Source organism: Rhinoraja longicauda, chromosome 30 (assembly GCF_053455715.1).
Source record: "Rhinoraja longicauda isolate Sanriku21f chromosome 30, sRhiLon1.1, whole genome shotgun sequence".
In the NCBI taxonomy this organism is placed as follows: domain Eukaryota; kingdom Metazoa; phylum Chordata; class Chondrichthyes; order Rajiformes; family Arhynchobatidae; genus Rhinoraja; species Rhinoraja longicauda.
The window spans coordinates 26,769,250-26,786,867 of record NC_135982.1 but is presented as its reverse complement, the minus strand read 5'-3'; the positions used below and the strand labels follow the sequence as shown (position 1 = coordinate 26,786,867).

Below are 17,618 nucleotides of genomic sequence, written 5' to 3'. Positions count from 1 at the left end.
GTGACTGTGTGGGGTTTCCTCCGGGCGCTCCGGTTTCCTCCCACATCTCGAATGAGTGAATGAATGAATACTTTATTGTCACCTGTGACACGCCCAAGGTATGCAAACGGTCACCACCTAAAGGGCGGCGACAGTTACAAGTATCCCATTTTAACACAAACCATTTTTAACACGTTTCATCCCTGGCCCCCCTTCGTTCTCGCCGGTTCCCCCCATGCCCGGACCGCGTGCGGGTTTGCAGCTTAATTGGCTGAAGAAGGGTCCCGACCCGAAACGTCACCTGTCCATGTCGTCCAGAGATGCTGCCTGACCCACTGGGTTACGTCAGCACTCTGTGAAACGTCACCTGTCCATGTCGTCCAGAGATGCTGCCTGACCCACTGGGTTACGCCAGCACTTTTTACTTTACTGATTGCCAGTCTGAAGGAGGGTCTCATAAGTGATTGGAGCAGAATCAGGCCATTCGGCCCATCATGTCTACTCCGCCATTCAATCATGGCTGATCTACCTCTCCCTCCTAACCCCATTCTCCTGCCTTCTCCCCATAACCCCTGACACCCGCGCTGATCAACACGTCTCGACCCGAAACGTCACCCATTCCATCTCTCCAGAGATGCTGCCTGTCCCGCTGAGTTACTCCAGCATTTTGTGTCTGTCTTCGCTTTAAACCAGCACCTGCAGTTCCTTCCTACACAGACTGATTTGCCATTACCGGGTTGATAACTCACCTTCGCCTGACACAGATGAAGACAATCAGCAGCACCACTACAACTCCACCGACAGCCAAGCCCACGGCAATTGTCACCCAATTAGTTTCTGCTGGAAGAAAGCGAGGATGATTATTTACATTGTTGCGCACTGCAAATGTATTTCAGATTGACGTCACGTGTGGAGATTCGTCATGATTCCCATGGCCGTTATTTCATTTCTGGTGAAGCTTCTGGAACGTTTAAGGCAGGGCGGCAGTGCAGCGCAGCGCAGCGGTAGAGTTGCTGCCTCACGGCGCCGGAGACCCGGGTACCATCCTGACTACGGGCGCTGTCCGCACGGAGTTTGTACGTTCTCCCCGTGACCTGCGTGGGATTTCTCCGGTTCCCTCCCGCACTCCAAAGACGTGCAGGTTTGTAGGTTAATGGGCGTTGGTGAAGATTGTAAATTGTCCCGTGTGTGTGTGGGATAGTGTTAGTGCGCGGGGATCGCTGGTCGGCGCGGACTCGGTGGGCCGAAGGGCCTGTTTCCGCGCTGTATCTCTGAACTAAAACTAGAAGCAGACGGGAGATCTGAAGCGTGGCGTCACCTTTCTCAGCCAGGGTGAGGAACTCGTGAGTCTCGCTGTAGAAGCCGGGGCCGTCTGGAGTCAGGGCCTGCACGCTGAACACGTACACCGTCCCAGGGAGGAGGTCAGACACTATGACCGAGTTGCTGTTGGACTGCAGCACGGTGTAGGTCTGCTGATCCACCTGCGGACAGGAAGACAAGAGGGCACATTAAACAGCAGCTCAAAGGTGTAGCCCATATAATCAAAGACCCACACTCGCCCTGACCTAGGGCTGCCAACTTCCTCACTCCCAAATAAGGGACAAAAGGTGACGTCACCGCCCCGCGCCCCACGTGACCTCACCCAGCCAGCGGCCACGTGCTCCCGCTCCACCAATGGCGGCCGCCCGTGCCAGGAGGCGGGTTGCTATGCAACCTCTGTTAGGCAGCGCCCGGGCCTCTGGGCCTACACTGTCCAAGCCTACACTGTCCGGGCCTACAGTGTCCGGGCCTACAGCGTCCGGGCCCACAGCGTCCGGGCCCACAGCGTCCGGGCCTACAGTGCTGTCCGGGACTAATACGGGACAGTTGGCAACCCTACCCTGACCGCACCTTCATTTCATACACACAAAAAGCTGGAGTAACTCAGCGGGTCAGGCAGCATCTCTGGAGAGAAGGGATGGGTGACGTTTCGGATCGAGTCCCTTCTTCAGTATAAACCAGCGTTTGCAGTTCCTCCCTACCCCCTACACTGCTCTCCCACTGATTGGAACTAGGTGCGGACGCCTGAAATCCGGGACGACCGAGTTCAAGAACAGCTTCGTCCCAACAGGAGTCAGGAGTGTTGTTTACTTGCCATGTTTACCAAAGATGGAACAATGAAGTTCTTACTTGCGGAAGCATTACAGGCTAGAGCACAGAGTGGGTGTGGACAGGATGGTTCCACCAGTGGGAGAGTCCAGGACCAGAGGGCACAGCCTCAGAATTAAAGGATGTTCCTTCAGGAAGGAGATGAGGAGGAATTTCTTTAGTCAGAGGGTGGTGAATCTGTGGGATTCATTGCCACTGAAGTCTGTGGAGGCCAAGTCAGTGGATATTTTTAAGGCAGAGATGGATACGTAGATTCTTGATCAGTGCGGGTGTCAGGGGTTATGGGGAGAAGGCAGGAGAATGGGGTTAGGAGGGAGAGATAGATCAGCCATGATTGAATGGCGGAGTGGACTTGATGGGCCGAATGGCCTAATTCTGCTCCTATCACTTATGAACGTGCATCTACCCCGTATATTTCCCTCATGATCTTATACACCTCTGCAAGATCACCCCCTCATCCTCCTGCACTCCAAGGAATAAAGTCCTAGCCTGCCTTTTCTGTCGGGCCTTTGAGACAGTGGGCGGCGCGGTGGCGCAGCGGTAGAGTTGCTGCCTGACAGCGAATGCAGCGTCGGAGACCCGGGTTCGATCCTGACTACGGGCGCCGTCTGTACGGAGTTTGCACGTTCTCCCCGTGACCTGCGTGGGTTTTCTCCGAGATCTTCAGTTTCCTCCCGCACTCCAAAGACGTGCGGGTATGTAGGTCAATTGGCGGTGCAAATGTAAAATAAATTGTCCCTGGTGTGTGTGTAGGATAGTGTCAGTGTGCGGGGATCGCTGGTCGGCGCGGACCCGGTGGGCCGAAGGGCCTGTTTCCGCGCTGTATCTCTAAACTAAACTAAACTAAACTAAAGTCGATGTCTTGCAGTGCCTGAGACCTGCGTGTCTCGAAACTAAACTGAACTGAACTGAACTAGACGGCTGACCCCAGCTTCCTCAGGGCCAGCTGCTGTCAGGGGAATGTCAAGCGAGAGGGATTGGGCTTTATCCTTTTGTGAATTCTCTTGTCCAGCGCGGCAATGAGGTTTCTGGGTGATTGAGAGGCACTAATGAAGCGGTGAATGGGTCATGTCCTATCAAGAGCTATCTGGCCCACAAGGGTCTCATTCACGTGTGAACCTGCCAATGCACTGTGGGTTGGGCAGAAGGAATCCATGAATGCTAAGTCAGGGCGTCTGTAATGCACCGATGGAACAATAGATCTGCACTTCAAAACCACACAATGCTAAACTAGAAGCATTTTAATGTTTCGCTGCATTCTCAAGAGGTGACAAATGCAGCCCTGGAAAATGCAGCACACAATATCACAATTGGACTTTACTACAGGAAAAAAAAACTGCTGGTTTAAATCGAAGGTAGACACAAAATGCCGGAGTAACTCAGCGGGTCAGGCAGCATCTCGGGAGAGAAGGAATGGGTGACGTTTCGGGTCGAGACCCTTTCACTATGCTTTATCTTGCACTAAACATTGTTCACGTTATTCCCTCTACCCTGCATCTGTACACTGTGGTGGGCTGGGTTGTAATCACGTACACAGAGGACTAGACGTACACATTCTGTTGTGCTGCTGCAAGCAGGAATATCACTGTTCCAACTGGGACACATGACAACAAAACACTCCTGATTCTCTTGTCTATTGTCTTTAGCTAGTTAGCGCTCGACAAAAGATCATCACTGCGCCTCGGTCGGTACACACGGCAAACAAACTAAGCTAAACTAAACTAAACTAAACCAAGCTAAGCTAAGCTAAATGGCTAACATAAACTAAGTTAAACTAAATTAAGTTAAACTAAATGTTGAAGAAATATGAGGCTGGCGGTCGTGGGCAAATCTAAGGTTTTGCATTGGTATTCAGATGCAGATGTGGGCAGTGTGAAGCAGGGTCACGACCTGATGCAGATGTGGGCAGTGTGAAGCAGGGTCACGACCTGATGCGGCCCCTCTCCGTGCCCCCTGGAGAAACTGACTGACCTGCAGAGTTACTCCAGCTCTCGGTCGGTGTCTGCTTTTAATTGGTTCGGTTTTCTCTCCCCGTTTAAGGTGACGTCAGCGATGGGCTCCAGATGGACTGGCCACTTTAACCCACTCTGCCCTTTTATGACATTTGGACTGTTTGGTTTTCGTTTAGAGACACAGCGCGGAAACAGGCCCCTTCGGCCCGTCGACCGGCGGCCACCCCGCACGCTAACACGACCCCTGCGCACGCCAGGGCCAGTTTTACCATCCGTACAGACCGCACCCATGGTCAGGATCGAACTCGACTCTCTGGCGCTGTGAGGCAGCAACTCTACCGCTGCACCACCGTGATATTTGACTGATATATGGATCAGAAGGGTTTAGAGGGAGATGGGACATATGCAGGCAAATGGGACTAGCCCAGTATGCCAATGGGGTTGGCATGGGCAAGGCGGGCCGAAGGGCCTATTTGGCATGTGGAAGGTGTGTTTGAATCGTGAACGTTTCTAGACTACCTGACCATTAAACACACCCATGTGCATAATTACTACATCAAAACTCAGCGTTTTCCTTCAGAGATTTTATTCAGAACTGTGGGCGGCACGGTGGCGCAGCGTAGAGTTGGTGCCTCACAGCGTCAGAGACCCGGGTTCGATCCCGACTACGGGCGCTGTCTGAACGGAGTTTGTACGTTCTCCCTGTGACCTGCGTGGGTTTTCTCCGATATCGTCACTTTCCTCCCACACTCCAAAGACGTGCGGGTTTGTAAGTTAATTGGCCTCAGCAAAAATTTTAATTGTCCCTGGTGTGTATAGAATAGCGTTAGTGCGCGGGGATCGCTGGGCGGCGCGGACTCGGTGGGCCGAAGGGCCTGTTTCCACGCTGTGTCTCTAAACTAAACTCTCTGAAGAAGGGTGTGGACCCGAAACGTCACCCATTCCTTCTCTCCTGAGATGCTGCCTGTCCCGCTGAGTTACTCCAGCATTGTGTGTCTACCTTCAAACTAAACTAAAGATGCTGCCTGACCCGCTGAGTTACTCCAGCACTTTGCGTCTGTCTGCGACGGAATAACCTAGCTGGGTTCCTGGCAGCTTTGTTTCCGTTGCTCCGGATTCCAGCATCTAGGGTCTCTTGTGATTCCCCCGCGGACTGAAGTCCCACTAATGTGTGCCGACCGTTTGTCAGTTCACACGTAGCACCTCCAGGGAATTAATCGGGGCGTTTCTGACTCGTTTCAAGGGGGTGATTAGTGAGCCTGGTCCTCAGAAGCGTGTAACAGTATCTGTGTAACAGGATGTCACACTTATTAAAGGCAACAGTGCCTTGCAGCTGTCCAAAGTCCAAACACCCTTGCCCAAACTGTACGCTCCGTTGAATTGCAAACGGGTTTCGCATCTATTTCACATGCGGCTCCCGGCGTGACATTCTTCCCAGTCAGCTTTTAAACAAACGCAAGAAGACCTTGGCAGGTTTCGAAATCTGAAGTAAGGTTACTGAAAATCGACACCGAACCTGAAGGACGCGTCTCTCACTGAAAATGACCCCCTCCCCCCCATTCCCTCTCCCCCCCCATTCCCTCTCCCCCTCCCCTCCCCCCTCCCCCCTCACCCCCACTCCCTCCTCCCTCCCGCCAAGACTAAATCAAAGACGAGAGGGCATGCTTTGAAAGTGAGAGGGGCAAAGTTTAAAGGAGATGTGCGGGTTAAGTTTCTGCTTTACACAGAGGGTGGTGGGGGCCTGGAATGTGCTGCCAGGGGCGGTCGGTGGTGGAGGCAGATACCAGGTTTAAGAGGCTCTTTGATGGGTACATGGCTATGCAGGGAGTGGATCAGGTGCAGGCAGAGGTTGGCTTCAATTGGCATCATCGCGCCCAGCGCAGACATTGCGGGCCGAAGGGCCTGCTCCTGCGCGCTATTGGTCTATGTCCCGGCGGTGCTGGCTCGAAGGGCCGAATGGCCTACGCCTGCACCCATCTTCTATGTTCAAAGAACGAAGTTAGGAAATGAAAGGGATAAAAAGAGACGTTCCCGTATCTCGCATTTCACTCCGATGGACTTTTGCGGCACAAATCAGACGCGAGGCCCAGAGGTGGCTGGAGGTTCGGGGCGGCGCGGTGGCGCAGCGGGTAGAGCTGCTGCCTCACGGCGCCAGAGACCCGGGTTCCATCCTGACCACGGCCGCCGTTTGAGCGGAGTTTGCAAGTTCTCCCCCGTGTGACCTCGTGGGTTTTCTCCGGGTGTCCCAGGTTTCCACCCTGCACTCCAAAGACGTGCGGGTTTGTGGGTCGAAGGTAGACACAAAATGCTGGAGTCACTCAGTGGTCGAGACTCGACTCGAAACGTCACCCATTCCTTCTCTCCAGAGATACCGCCTGACCCGCTGAGTGACTCCAGCATTTTGTGTCTACCTTCGATTTAAACCAGCATCTGCAGTTTTTTTCCTCCTGCAGGTTTGTAGGTTAATTGGCTTTGGTAAAAACCGCGTGCAGGATAGTGTTAATGTGTGGGGATCGCCGGTAGGCATGAGGCATGGGCCTGTTTCTGTGCGCGCGATGTATCTCTAAAGTCCAAAGGCAATAGCAATGCAGGAGAGGCAGTGGGCAGAAGCTGCAGGCCCAGATGGACACAGTGAAGTGGGCAGTCAACACACGTTGGCCTCACCTTCTTGCTGTACTTGAGCTTGTAGCCGGTTATGCTCCTCATCTGCCGCAGGGGGACCGTCCAGGACAGGGTGAGACTGGCCTTCTCCTGCTTGTCCATGATGATCGAGGTGATCTTCGGGGGTTCTGTGGAAAGGAGAGGAGGCAGTGACGATTAGGGGGAGTGGCCAACTATCTCACTCCCAAACAGGGGACAAAGGGCGACGTCACCGCCCCGCGCCCCCACGTGACTTCGCCCAGCCGGCGGCCACGCGCTCCCACTCCACCAATGGCAGCCGCCCGGGCCGGGAGACGGGTTGCTATGCAACCTCCATCAGGCGGCACCCGGGCCTACACTGTCCGGGCCTACACTGTCCGGGCCTAAACTGTCCGGGCCTACAGCAACCCCCGGGCCTACACTGTCCGGGCCTACACTGTCCGGGCCTACACTGTCTGGGCCTACACTGTCCGGGCCTACAGCAACTCCCGGGCCTAATACGGGACAAGCCAATTTCGCCCAAAATACGGTATGTCCCGGCTAATACGGGACAGTTGGCGACCCTAGTGACGATGAACACAGAGCAGCTGACCCAATCTCTGGATGTCCCTATGCTGGACCACTCACGTCCCATCACAAGGTGATTGCCCACTCCAGTGGATTTGAGAAAACTCAGGGTGGCGCGGTGGCGCAGTGGTAGAGTTGCTGCCTCACAGCGCCAGAGACCCGGGTTCCATCCCGACTACGGGTGCTGTCAGTAACGGAGTTTGTTTGTTCTCCCCGGGACCTGCGTGGGTTTTCTTCAGGTGTTCTGGTTTCCTCCCACACTCCAAAGGCGGTGAGGGAGAACGTACAAACTCCGTACACACAGCACCCGTAGTCAGGATCAAACCCGGGTCTCTGGCGCTGTAAGGCAGCAACTCTACCGCTGCGCCACCGTGATGTCCCGCGTGATGATAATACACATCGGGGCGCCGGAGACCCGGGTTCGATCCCGACTACGGGCGCCGTCTGTACGGAGTTTGTACGTTCTCCCCGTGACCTGCGTGAGTTTTCTCCGAGTTCTTCGGTTTCCTCCCACACTCCAAAGACGTACAGGTTTATAGGTTAATTGACTTGGTATAAATGTAAAAACATTGTCCCCAGTGTGTGTAGGATAGTGTTAGTGTGCGGGGATCGCTGGTCGGCGCGGACACGGTGGGCCGAAGGGCCTGTTTCCGCGCTGTATCTCTAAACTAGACTAAACTGAACATGATGATTACACGCTACGCGTGACAATGGCACGCCTGACAATAACACACGTGACAACAACACAGGACACACTAGTACCCGTGACGGCAGTGTACATGATGATTACACTGGTCCGTGTGATGATCCTGCAGCGTGCGTGCGTGCGTGACGTACCAGTCTCGTTGACGTAGGCGATGGTGGAGGCGACGCTGCGGTGCGGGCTCTGGTTGGACACCCCGTTGTGGGCTTCTACGGTGAAGGTGTAGTTGGTATAGGGGCTGAGCTCCAGCACGCTGACGCTCGTGCCCAACAGCGGCGACTGGTGACTGAACCGCACGTGGGGCTCGCAGGGCCGGCACCGGGCCCGCTCCCCGCCGCAACGCTCACACGCCACGCTGTACGTCACGTCGGCGCGCCCGCCCGTGTCCACTGGCGCGCTCCACGTCAGCAGAACCGTGGACCCAGTCACGCTGGCACTGACCGCCTGGGGCACCGAGGGCAGAGCTGTGGGGGCAAAGTGAACACGGGGTCAACGACAACCACAACAAGGCCCACAAACCTCACCCTCCCCACACCCCCACCACCCCCTGCAGCTGGCACTTGCCAGTGCGATGCCACCTAGGGTCACCAACCGTCCCGTATTAGCCGGGACATCCCATATATTGGGCTAAATTGGTTTGTCCCGTACGCCCTTGTCCCTTATTAGGCCTGAGGGGTGCTGTAGGCCCGGACGCTGTAGGCCCAGTCACTGTAGGTCCGGACACTGTAGGCCCGGATGCAGTAGGCCCGGACGCAGTAGGCCCGGACCCTGTAGCCCTGGACGCTGTAGGCCCGGATGCTGTAGGCCCAGTCACTGTAGGTCCGGACACTGTAGGCCCGGATGCAGTAGCAACCAGCCTCCCAGCCCATTGGTGGGCACTGGCTGGGTGAGGTCACGGGGCGGTGACGTCACCTTTTGTCCCTTATTTGGGAGTGAGGAAGTTGGCAACCACTAATGTCATCCCGCTTTCTCCTCCACACAATGTTATGTAGCTGTGGGGAAGGTTTCTGTGATATCCTTGATCAACGTGTGCTTTGATCTGTTGTTTTCACACCTTACCCTTCCATATCTCCAGTGTGTCTCTCCCCTGGCTCTCAGTCTGATGAAGGGTCGAGACCCGTTTTAATCATGGCTGATCTATCTCTCCCTCCCAACCGCGTTCTCCTGCCTTCTCCACACAACCCCTGACACACGCTGAGGCTCTAAAGACGTACAGGTTTGGCAAACGTTTGGTTTGGTAAACGTGTGGTAATAATAAAAATTGTCCCTGGTGTGTGTAGGATAGTGTCAGTGTGTGGGGATCGCTGGTCGGCGTGGACACTGAGGGCCGAAAGGGCCTGTTTCCGCGCTGTATCTCTAAACTCTAAACATCCCCCGTGCGGTTTGCGGGGAGGGTGGGCGAACTCACAGGAGCAGGCCGCAGTGGCCGAGTCGCTGGCGGCACGGTAGAACCCCTCGGCGCAGGGACAGGCGGCAGAGCCAGCCGCCGACAGCTGGGTGTTGGCCGGACATCTCACGCAAGGCTGGTTGCTGGCCATGGATTTGAAGAAGCCTTCCTTACACTCTGAAACACAAGAGCCGCACGTCAGCACAGAGTCAACGCACACGCACACATGGCAAAGCATACCGTAACACGGGAACGCACACGCACACATGGCAAAGCATACCTTAACACGGCAAAGCATACTGTAACACGGCAACACACACACACGCATGGCAAAGCATACCGTAACATGGCATACCAAAGCATGCCTTAACAAACCAGGCTAATGCACGTAGCTGCCTGTCCCGCTGAGTTACTCCAGCACTTTGTGTCTGTCTTCAGTTTAAACCAGCATCTGCAGTTCCTTCCTACACAAACTGATTTGCCATTACCGGGGGTTAATAACTGTAAGGCGGAGAGTGGCGGGTTCTTGATCAGTGTGGGTGTCAGGGGGTTACGGGGAGAAGGCAGTGGAATGGGGTTAGGAGGGAGAGATAGATCAGCCATGATTGAATGGCAGAATAGACCCGATGGGCCGAATGGCCTGATTCTGCTGCTGGAACGAGTGAACTTGTGAACTTGTGCGCCGGCTGGCAGCTCTGGTAACCCGAGGCCACAGCAGAGAGCGTGGAGTTTGTGCGTGAGTGAGGGGGGGGGGGGGTGGGGGGTGTGACAGGTGGCTCTGCTGTGAAAGGGGGCTTTAGCTCAGCTTTCCAGTCGAGAGCTGGTGAGGAGAGGGGTCAAGTGGCTTCAATAATCCACTGATGTAAACAGAGGGTTGATCTCCTGACAGTCAGCCCATTGTGGAGGCCGAGCCGAGCCGAGCCGAGCCGAGCTGGTCTCTCCAGCGGGGAGAGCCAGTGGGGGAAGGGGGTTACCAATGGCGGCAGATTCCCAAATCCCATCTCGGGGGCCGGGTCCTCGCTGGAGCTTGTGGGAATGTCTCGGCATCTTCCCACAAGCCGGGCCGACAGCTGCCGGGACACCTGCCACCCCTCACACAGCAGTCCACGGCCAGCTCACAGAGGGGCTTCACCAGCCCAGCGTTCACACCGAGGGGCACAACAGCCCTCTGTGTACAGTCACGGAGCCACAGCTGATCGCTCAAGCCTGGCAGCCACTGGCACACCAGGGGGAGGTCATTCCCAAGGGCACAGCTTCAAGGCCAAGAAACGTTACTCCCCCTTATCCAGTATCTGCACGCTGTAAACGGCTCGACGGTCATCGTGCGTTGTCTTTCCGCAGACTGGAAAGCACGCCACAAAAAACGTTTTTCACTGTACCTCGTGACAATAAACTAAACTGGAATGAACTGAACTGAAGAATGGTTTAATTTAGTTTAGAGGTACAGCGCAGAAACGGGCCCTTCGGCCCATCGCGTCCGATCAACCAGCGATCGCCAAACCCCGACACTACCCTGCACGCCCCGACACTACCCTGCACACCCCCACACTACCCTGCACACCCCCACACTACCCTGCACGCCCCCACACTACCCTGCACGCCCCCACACTACCCTGCACACCCCCACACTACCCTGCACACCCCACACTACCCTACACACCCCCACACTACCCTGCACACCCCCACACTACCCTGCACACCCCCACACTACCCTGCACGCCCCCACACTACCCTACATGCCCCGACACTACCCTGCACACCCCCACACTACCCTACACGCCCCGACACTACCCTGCACGCCCCACACTATACTGCACGCCCCGACACTACCCTGCACGCCCCCACACTACCCTGCACGCCCCCACACTACCCTGCACACCCCCACACTACCCTACCCTGCACGCCCCACACTATACTGCACGCCCCCACACTACCCTGCACGCCCCACACTACCCTGCACGCCCCACACTATACTGCACGCCCCCACACTACCTTGCACGCCCCACACTATACTGCACGCCCCCACACTACCCTGCACGCCCCACACTATACTGCACGCCCCCACACTACCCTGCACGCCCCACACTATACTGCACGCCCCCACACTACCCTGCACTAAAAAACTAGACTAACTAAACTAAACAAACTAAACTAACAAAACTAAACTAGCAAAACAAAACTAACAAAACCAGACTAACCTAAACTAACAAAACCAGACTAACCTAAACTAACAAAACCAGACTAACAAATCCTGACTAACCTAAACTAACTAAACTAACTAAACTAAACTGACTAAGCAGGAGTTGGCCAGATAGCCAGGGGAGGCCAGAGTGAGTGAGCTGTGGTGTGGAGCAGTGCTGGGGCACAGGGCTGGTGTTGCTGCCTTGTTTTGCGCTGGGAATCTCACTGAGGGTCCCGCTCGCTGTCGGTAGAATAGTGAATGCCCACCAACACGGCAGTAACGCTGATGCATTCACGAGCGGCGGTGGCGTGGTGGCGCCAGGTTGCCGTCAGAATGCGCCGCCTGTCATTCTCTCCTCTCTCTGATGAGATGAACACGACAAGGGGCTGGGGCAGCCTCAGTTCCTTCCGCTCGTTGTGGAGGGGTTAACGCAGGGCAGGCTCAGTCCAAGCGAGCCCAAGCACCACCCCTGCTGCGCACACACACACGGCATGAATGAGGCGGACTCAGATCACAGCGGTGTTTTGCTAATGGCTCCACTGACCCAGTAATGAGTGCTGGCTTTTATGGCCAAGCTCGGCCATCCCCTGTCAACCACTGTTCCCCCTCACACACAAAAGGAGCATGGGACAGCCATCGTTTCAGCTCTGGGCTCGTTATCGTCACATGTGCAGAGGTCAGGGATGCCAACTGTTCCCAATGTTCGGGGAGTCCAGAACCAGGGGCCACAGTTTAAGAATAAGGGGTAGGTAGGCCATTTAGAACAGAGATGAGGAAAAACTTTTTCAGTCAGAGAGTTGTGAATCTGTGGAATTCTCTGCCTCAGAAGGCAGTGTAGGCCAAGTCTCTGAATGCATTCAAGAGAGAGCTAGATAGAGCTCTTAAGGGTAGCGGAGTCAGGGGGTATCCTTAAGAGCTCTATCTAGCTCTCTCTCTTGAATGCATTCAGAGAATTGGCCTACACTGCCTTCTGAGGCAGAGAATGCCACAGGTAAAAGTGGGGGCAGTCACAGGTTGGGCGCGCCAACTGCCCCGTATTAGCCGGGACATCCCGTATTTTTGGGCTAAAATTGGTTGACCGCCCTTGTCCCGTATCAGTAGGGGTTGCCAACTTCCTCGCTCCCCAATAAGGGACAAAGGGTGACATCACCGCCCCGCGCCCCACGTGACCTCACCCAGCCAGTGGCCACGCGCTCCCACTCCACCAATGGCGGAAGCGTGGGGGCGCGCGGCAATGTCACCCTTTGTCCCGTATTTGGGAGCAAGGAAGTTGGCAACCCCTAGCCACAGGAGAATTTGTACAGGGATTGTTCACGAGCACACAGTCAGGCAGGTGTTGATCTTTCTGCTGTGTCAATTCCTGGGCGTTGTTTATAATTCTAACCTTCGGACAACAGGCGGTGTAAATCAGTCACAAGGCTGTTCTTTAACGCTCTCTACGCGAGCGGGCGTTTCTGCAAAGCCACCACAGATTCAGCACCTGGAGATTCACCAGGAAGGAAGGGTCTCAACCCGAAACCATCTCACCCATTCCTTCTCTCCTGAGATGCTGCCTGACCTGCTGAGTTACTCCAGCATTTTGTGAATAAATACCTTCGATTTGTACCAGCATCTGCAGTTAAGATCAGAGACACAACAGTAACTCAGCGTGGACAGTCATCGTCTCTGGAGAGAAGGGTCGTAAGACACGTTATCTCATCGAAACGTATAAGATTATTAAGGGGTTGGACACGTTAGAGGCAGGAAACATGTTCCCAATGTTGGGGGAGTCCAGAACTTCAGGGGTCACAGTTTAAGAATAAGGGGTAGGCCATTTAGAACGGAGATGAGGAAAAACTTTTTCAGTCAGAGAGTTGTGAATCTGTGGAATTCTCTGCCTCAGAAGGCAGTGGGGGCCAATTCTCTGAATGCATTCAAGAGAGAGCTGGATAGAGCTCTTAAGGATAGCGGAGTCAGGGGGTATGGGGAGAAGGCAGGAACGGAGGGTACTGATTGAGAATGATCAGCCATGATCACATTGAATGGCTGTGCTGGCTCGAAGGGCCGAATGGCCTCCTCCTGCACCTATTGCCTATTGTCTATAATGGGCGACGTTTCGGGGTCGGAAAAGACCCTTCTCCAGACTGTGAGAATCAGGGGAGGTCAAGAAAGGGTCTCGACCCGAAACGTCACCCATTCCTCCTCGCCAGAGATGCTGCCCGTCCCCGTTGAGTTATTACTCCGGCTTTCTGTGCCTGTCTTCGAGATAAGACAATAGACAACAGGTGCAGGAGTAGGCCATTCGGCCCTTCGAGCCAGCACCACAGATATGGACGGGCGAGGTATGAAAAGGGCCGATCAAAGGGGACGAAGGGCAAGTGGAGTGTGGAGTAGATCATTGTGAGCCGGGGAAGGTGATAACGAGGCACCCTGGGCTGTACAGAGGCACTTGCTTTCAGCATAAGGGAACCTGTTCTACCCCACTGAATGTACAAACAATAAACAGGGCGGTTTGAAAGCAACATCTCTATCTCAGCCAACCTGTTCCACAGATACAGAGGCCAGAGGTTAAAGGTAATTGCTGGAAATTGTCAACCCCTTTAGACAATAGGTGCAGGAGGAGGCCATCCGGCCCTTCCAGCCAGCACCGCCATTCACCGTGATCCTGGCCGATCATCCACAATCAGTACCCCGTTCCTGCCTTCTCCCCATACCCCCTGACTCCGCGATCATTAAGAGCTCTATCTAACTTTCTCCCGGAAGCATCCAGAGAATTGGCGGGAGGGCCAAGAGGCCGGCATGGATGTAGGAAGCCCGGCCCCTCCCGTGGACACCGACCGGGCCGGTGCTTTCCCGACGGCGCCTTGCATCTGGAGAGGAAGTGAGGATATGCTGCGGACATCCTGTGCAACCAGCCATGCAGACCCGTCCAGGCGATGAGGTCACCGGTCGCAGGATGCTCTTGCAACCGAGAGGATTAGTTCAGTTTATTGTCACGCGTACCGCGGTACGGAGAAAAGCTTGTTTGTTGCGCGCTGTCCAGCCAGCGGAAAGACTGGACATGATTACAATCGGCCCGTCCACAGTGTACAGATACAAGGAGGGTTGCCAAGGTATCTCACTCCCAAATACGGCACAAGGTGACATCACCGCCCTGCGCCCCACGTGACCTCACCCAGCCAGCGCCCACGTGCTACCGTTCCACCAACGGCGGCCACCCGGGCTGGGAGGCGGGTTGCTATGCAACCTCCGTTAGGCGGCGCCCGGGCCTCCGGGCCTACACTGTCCGGGCCTACAGCGCCCCCCCGGGCCTAATATGGGACAAAGGAGGTACCGTACGGAACAAACCAATTTAGCCCAAAATACGGAATGTCCCGGCTAATACGGGACAGTTGGCAACCCTAGGTACAAGATAAGGAAATAAGGTTTAGTGCAAGGTAAAGCCAGCCAGGTCCGATCAAGGATAGTCCGAGGGTCGCCAATGGGGTAGATGATAGTTCAGGTCTGTGGTAGGATGGTTCAGTTGCCTGATAACAGCTGGGAAGAAACTGTCCCTTAATCTGGAGCTGTGTATTTTCACACTTCTGTACCTTTAAGAAATATCACCAATATATTCAACCTGCCCATCATGCTCAGGTGTTGAGTTTCAGTGGAGGCCAAACTGGTTGGAACGCACCGGGATGGGAGAGGTGGGGGCAGAAATGCCCAGCGCTTTTAACCTGACATCTGAAGAAGGGTCTCGGCCCAAAACGTCACCTATTCCTTCTCTCCAGAGATGCTGCCTGACCCGCTGAGTTACTCCAGCATTTTGTGTCTACCTTCGCTTTAAACCAGCGTCTGTAGTTCTTTCCTACATGACCTCCAGACCCACACGTCTTTGGGCGGTGGGATGTTTGGTAGTCCCATGGGAGAATGTGTAAACTCTACACACAGACAAGGTCAGTTTATTTTTCAAGGTCAGTTTATTGTCACCTGCACCGTTTAAGGTACAGTGACATTCAGATTGCCGTACAGTCATACCGGGTTCACAGCCGAGGCCAGGATTGAACCCGGGTCTCCGGCGCAGTGAGGCGGCGGCTCTACCCGCTGCGCCACCGTGCCGCCCCTCAAAGTAGACGCACAGCACCCACCATCCTCACGTTTGGACACCCTGTGCGTAGGGGAGAGGGCGGGGCCGAGGATGTCCTGGTTGGGTCGCTCCTGGGCCTGGCCAAGATGGCCGTCCGCGAGTCACGGCGCCAGGCGGGAGAGGGCTCTGCCCGAGCCGGCTGCCTGCCCCTTTCCCGCGGTTACGTACATCCGCGCCCGGGTAGGACATATTTGTACAGTAGCTATTTAGTATATTGGTCAGGATCGTAACCAAAGATACTAGAGGAGCAAGATGGACCACTCGACCCTAAAATCCGTAGTAAGTCACGGCACCATTTTAGTCGGCAGAAACTTGCAGAAACATTTAAAAAGAAAAATAACAAAAATCTGTGAGTTGATAGATGAGATATAATCTGCATTTTAATGGCATCACCACACATACTGTTCCACCAAAACACTGATTACACTGCGAGAGGCAGAGCGAGCGGCGGGTTTTGCTTACTAAAATGGCGGGGTTTGTTTACTAAAATGGCGGCCGTTCCCCTCCTTTGCGTACTACACTTCAGTATAGACGATTTCGACGGAGTGGTTCGTTCATCTTGCTCCTCTAGTATCTTTGATTGTAACATAGTAGTCTGAAAGTTATTCTCCAGGTAATTTGGTGGTCTTGTACTCTGGTGGTGGGTGTGTTTTGTTTTGATCGTAATTAATTAAATAAATTATTTTTGCTTTTATTTTTTAAAATGGGAGCGGATGGCATTAGCGGCGGGTCATGAAGACACGGTGACAGGAGGGTGTGGGGCAAGCCCGGACACATCCCTCCGCCGGCCGATCTCTATCTCACGACCAAGGAAGTGAGCGAGCTCTACAGGAATGTGCCTGGGAATCTGGCCCTCCAATGTCACGTCGTGCCTTCAAACACTTGTCGAGCTGAGCAAAGGTGGAGCCACTGTGAGCCACGGCTGGACAAGTTTCAACTCCGCGGTTGCAGCTCGGCGTGGAGAGCTTTGACCCCACCCTCGCCAATCAGGGCGTCTCCCCGAATGCCTGAACATTAACTCATCCCGGGCCACATCCGAGCTTCTAGTTTGAGTTCTAGAGATGCATGCCCCTCGCCGACCAGTGGTCCGGTCCCCACATCTGTCTACTAAAACTCGCGTTTGTTCGTTCGTTCCTGTACTACAGCCAACACAGTACACGAGAGCGCGACGATTTTAGGCCCACCTTGCTCACCGTCATCCCTTTGGTGGCAATGGAAGAAGTTTCATTGGAATCGGTGTTATATTTTTAAAGTTATTCACATTTTAACCTTTAAATCTACCTCCTACGGAGGGGGGGAGGGAGGGAGGGTGGGGGAGGAGGGAGGGTGGGGGAGGAGGGAGGGTAAGGGGGATGGAGTGGGGGATGGGGAACGGGAAAAAGCAACAAAAACTGCATAATAAACACACAACTACATAATTAACACACAACTACATGATACATCTGGTGATAGGTTACGAAGGGAGGCGGTCGGGAAATGGAGTTGGATTTAAACTCAGCCCAGCCCACAGTCCACAGTCCAAAAACATGGCAACCGGGGGGAGACACAGAGAGGGAGAGAGAGCGGAAATTAAAAACGCCATTCACAAACCAGCTCCTAATGGCACCCGTAAATTAGCACGCTGGAAATTAAAATCCTCTCGTTTACGACAGGATATGGCAAAAGGACAGGGGCGAGGCGAGGTGGCTGGGAGGCAGGTTAAATGTTACACGTGGGTCTGATCCTGCTGTGGGTGCAGGTGTGGGTCGGCACAGAGTCACCACTAATCCCCGTCTGATTAACTAACGGCCCGTTCCACAGTGTGTTCCACACTTTCACTTCACTTTAGTTTCATTTAGTTTACTCTAGTTTAGTTTGATTTAATTTTGTTCAATTTAGATGAGTCTAATTTAGTTATAGTTTAGTTTATTTTCGTCTAATTTAGTTATAGTTTAGTTTACTTTAGTTTCAGT

The 17,618-nt window shown here is 54.4% G+C and overlaps 1 protein-coding gene across 1 annotated transcript in view; it reads right to left on the bottom strand.

Moving 5' to 3' along the window:
- Positions 1-17,618, bottom strand: part of epha2b (eph receptor A2 b) — a 54,431-nt gene that overhangs the window by 17,744 nt on the left and 19,069 nt on the right. The window contains exons 4-8 of the mRNA XM_078425574.1: positions 9,398-9,553; positions 8,124-8,453; positions 6,744-6,868; positions 1,298-1,460; positions 729-816 (exon numbers count right to left, since the gene is read on the bottom strand). Coding sequence (XP_078281700.1) covers positions 729-816; positions 1,298-1,460; positions 6,744-6,868; positions 8,124-8,453; positions 9,398-9,553 — 862 coding nt within the window. The remainder of the gene's footprint in view (positions 1-728; positions 817-1,297; positions 1,461-6,743; positions 6,869-8,123; positions 8,454-9,397; positions 9,554-17,618) is intronic.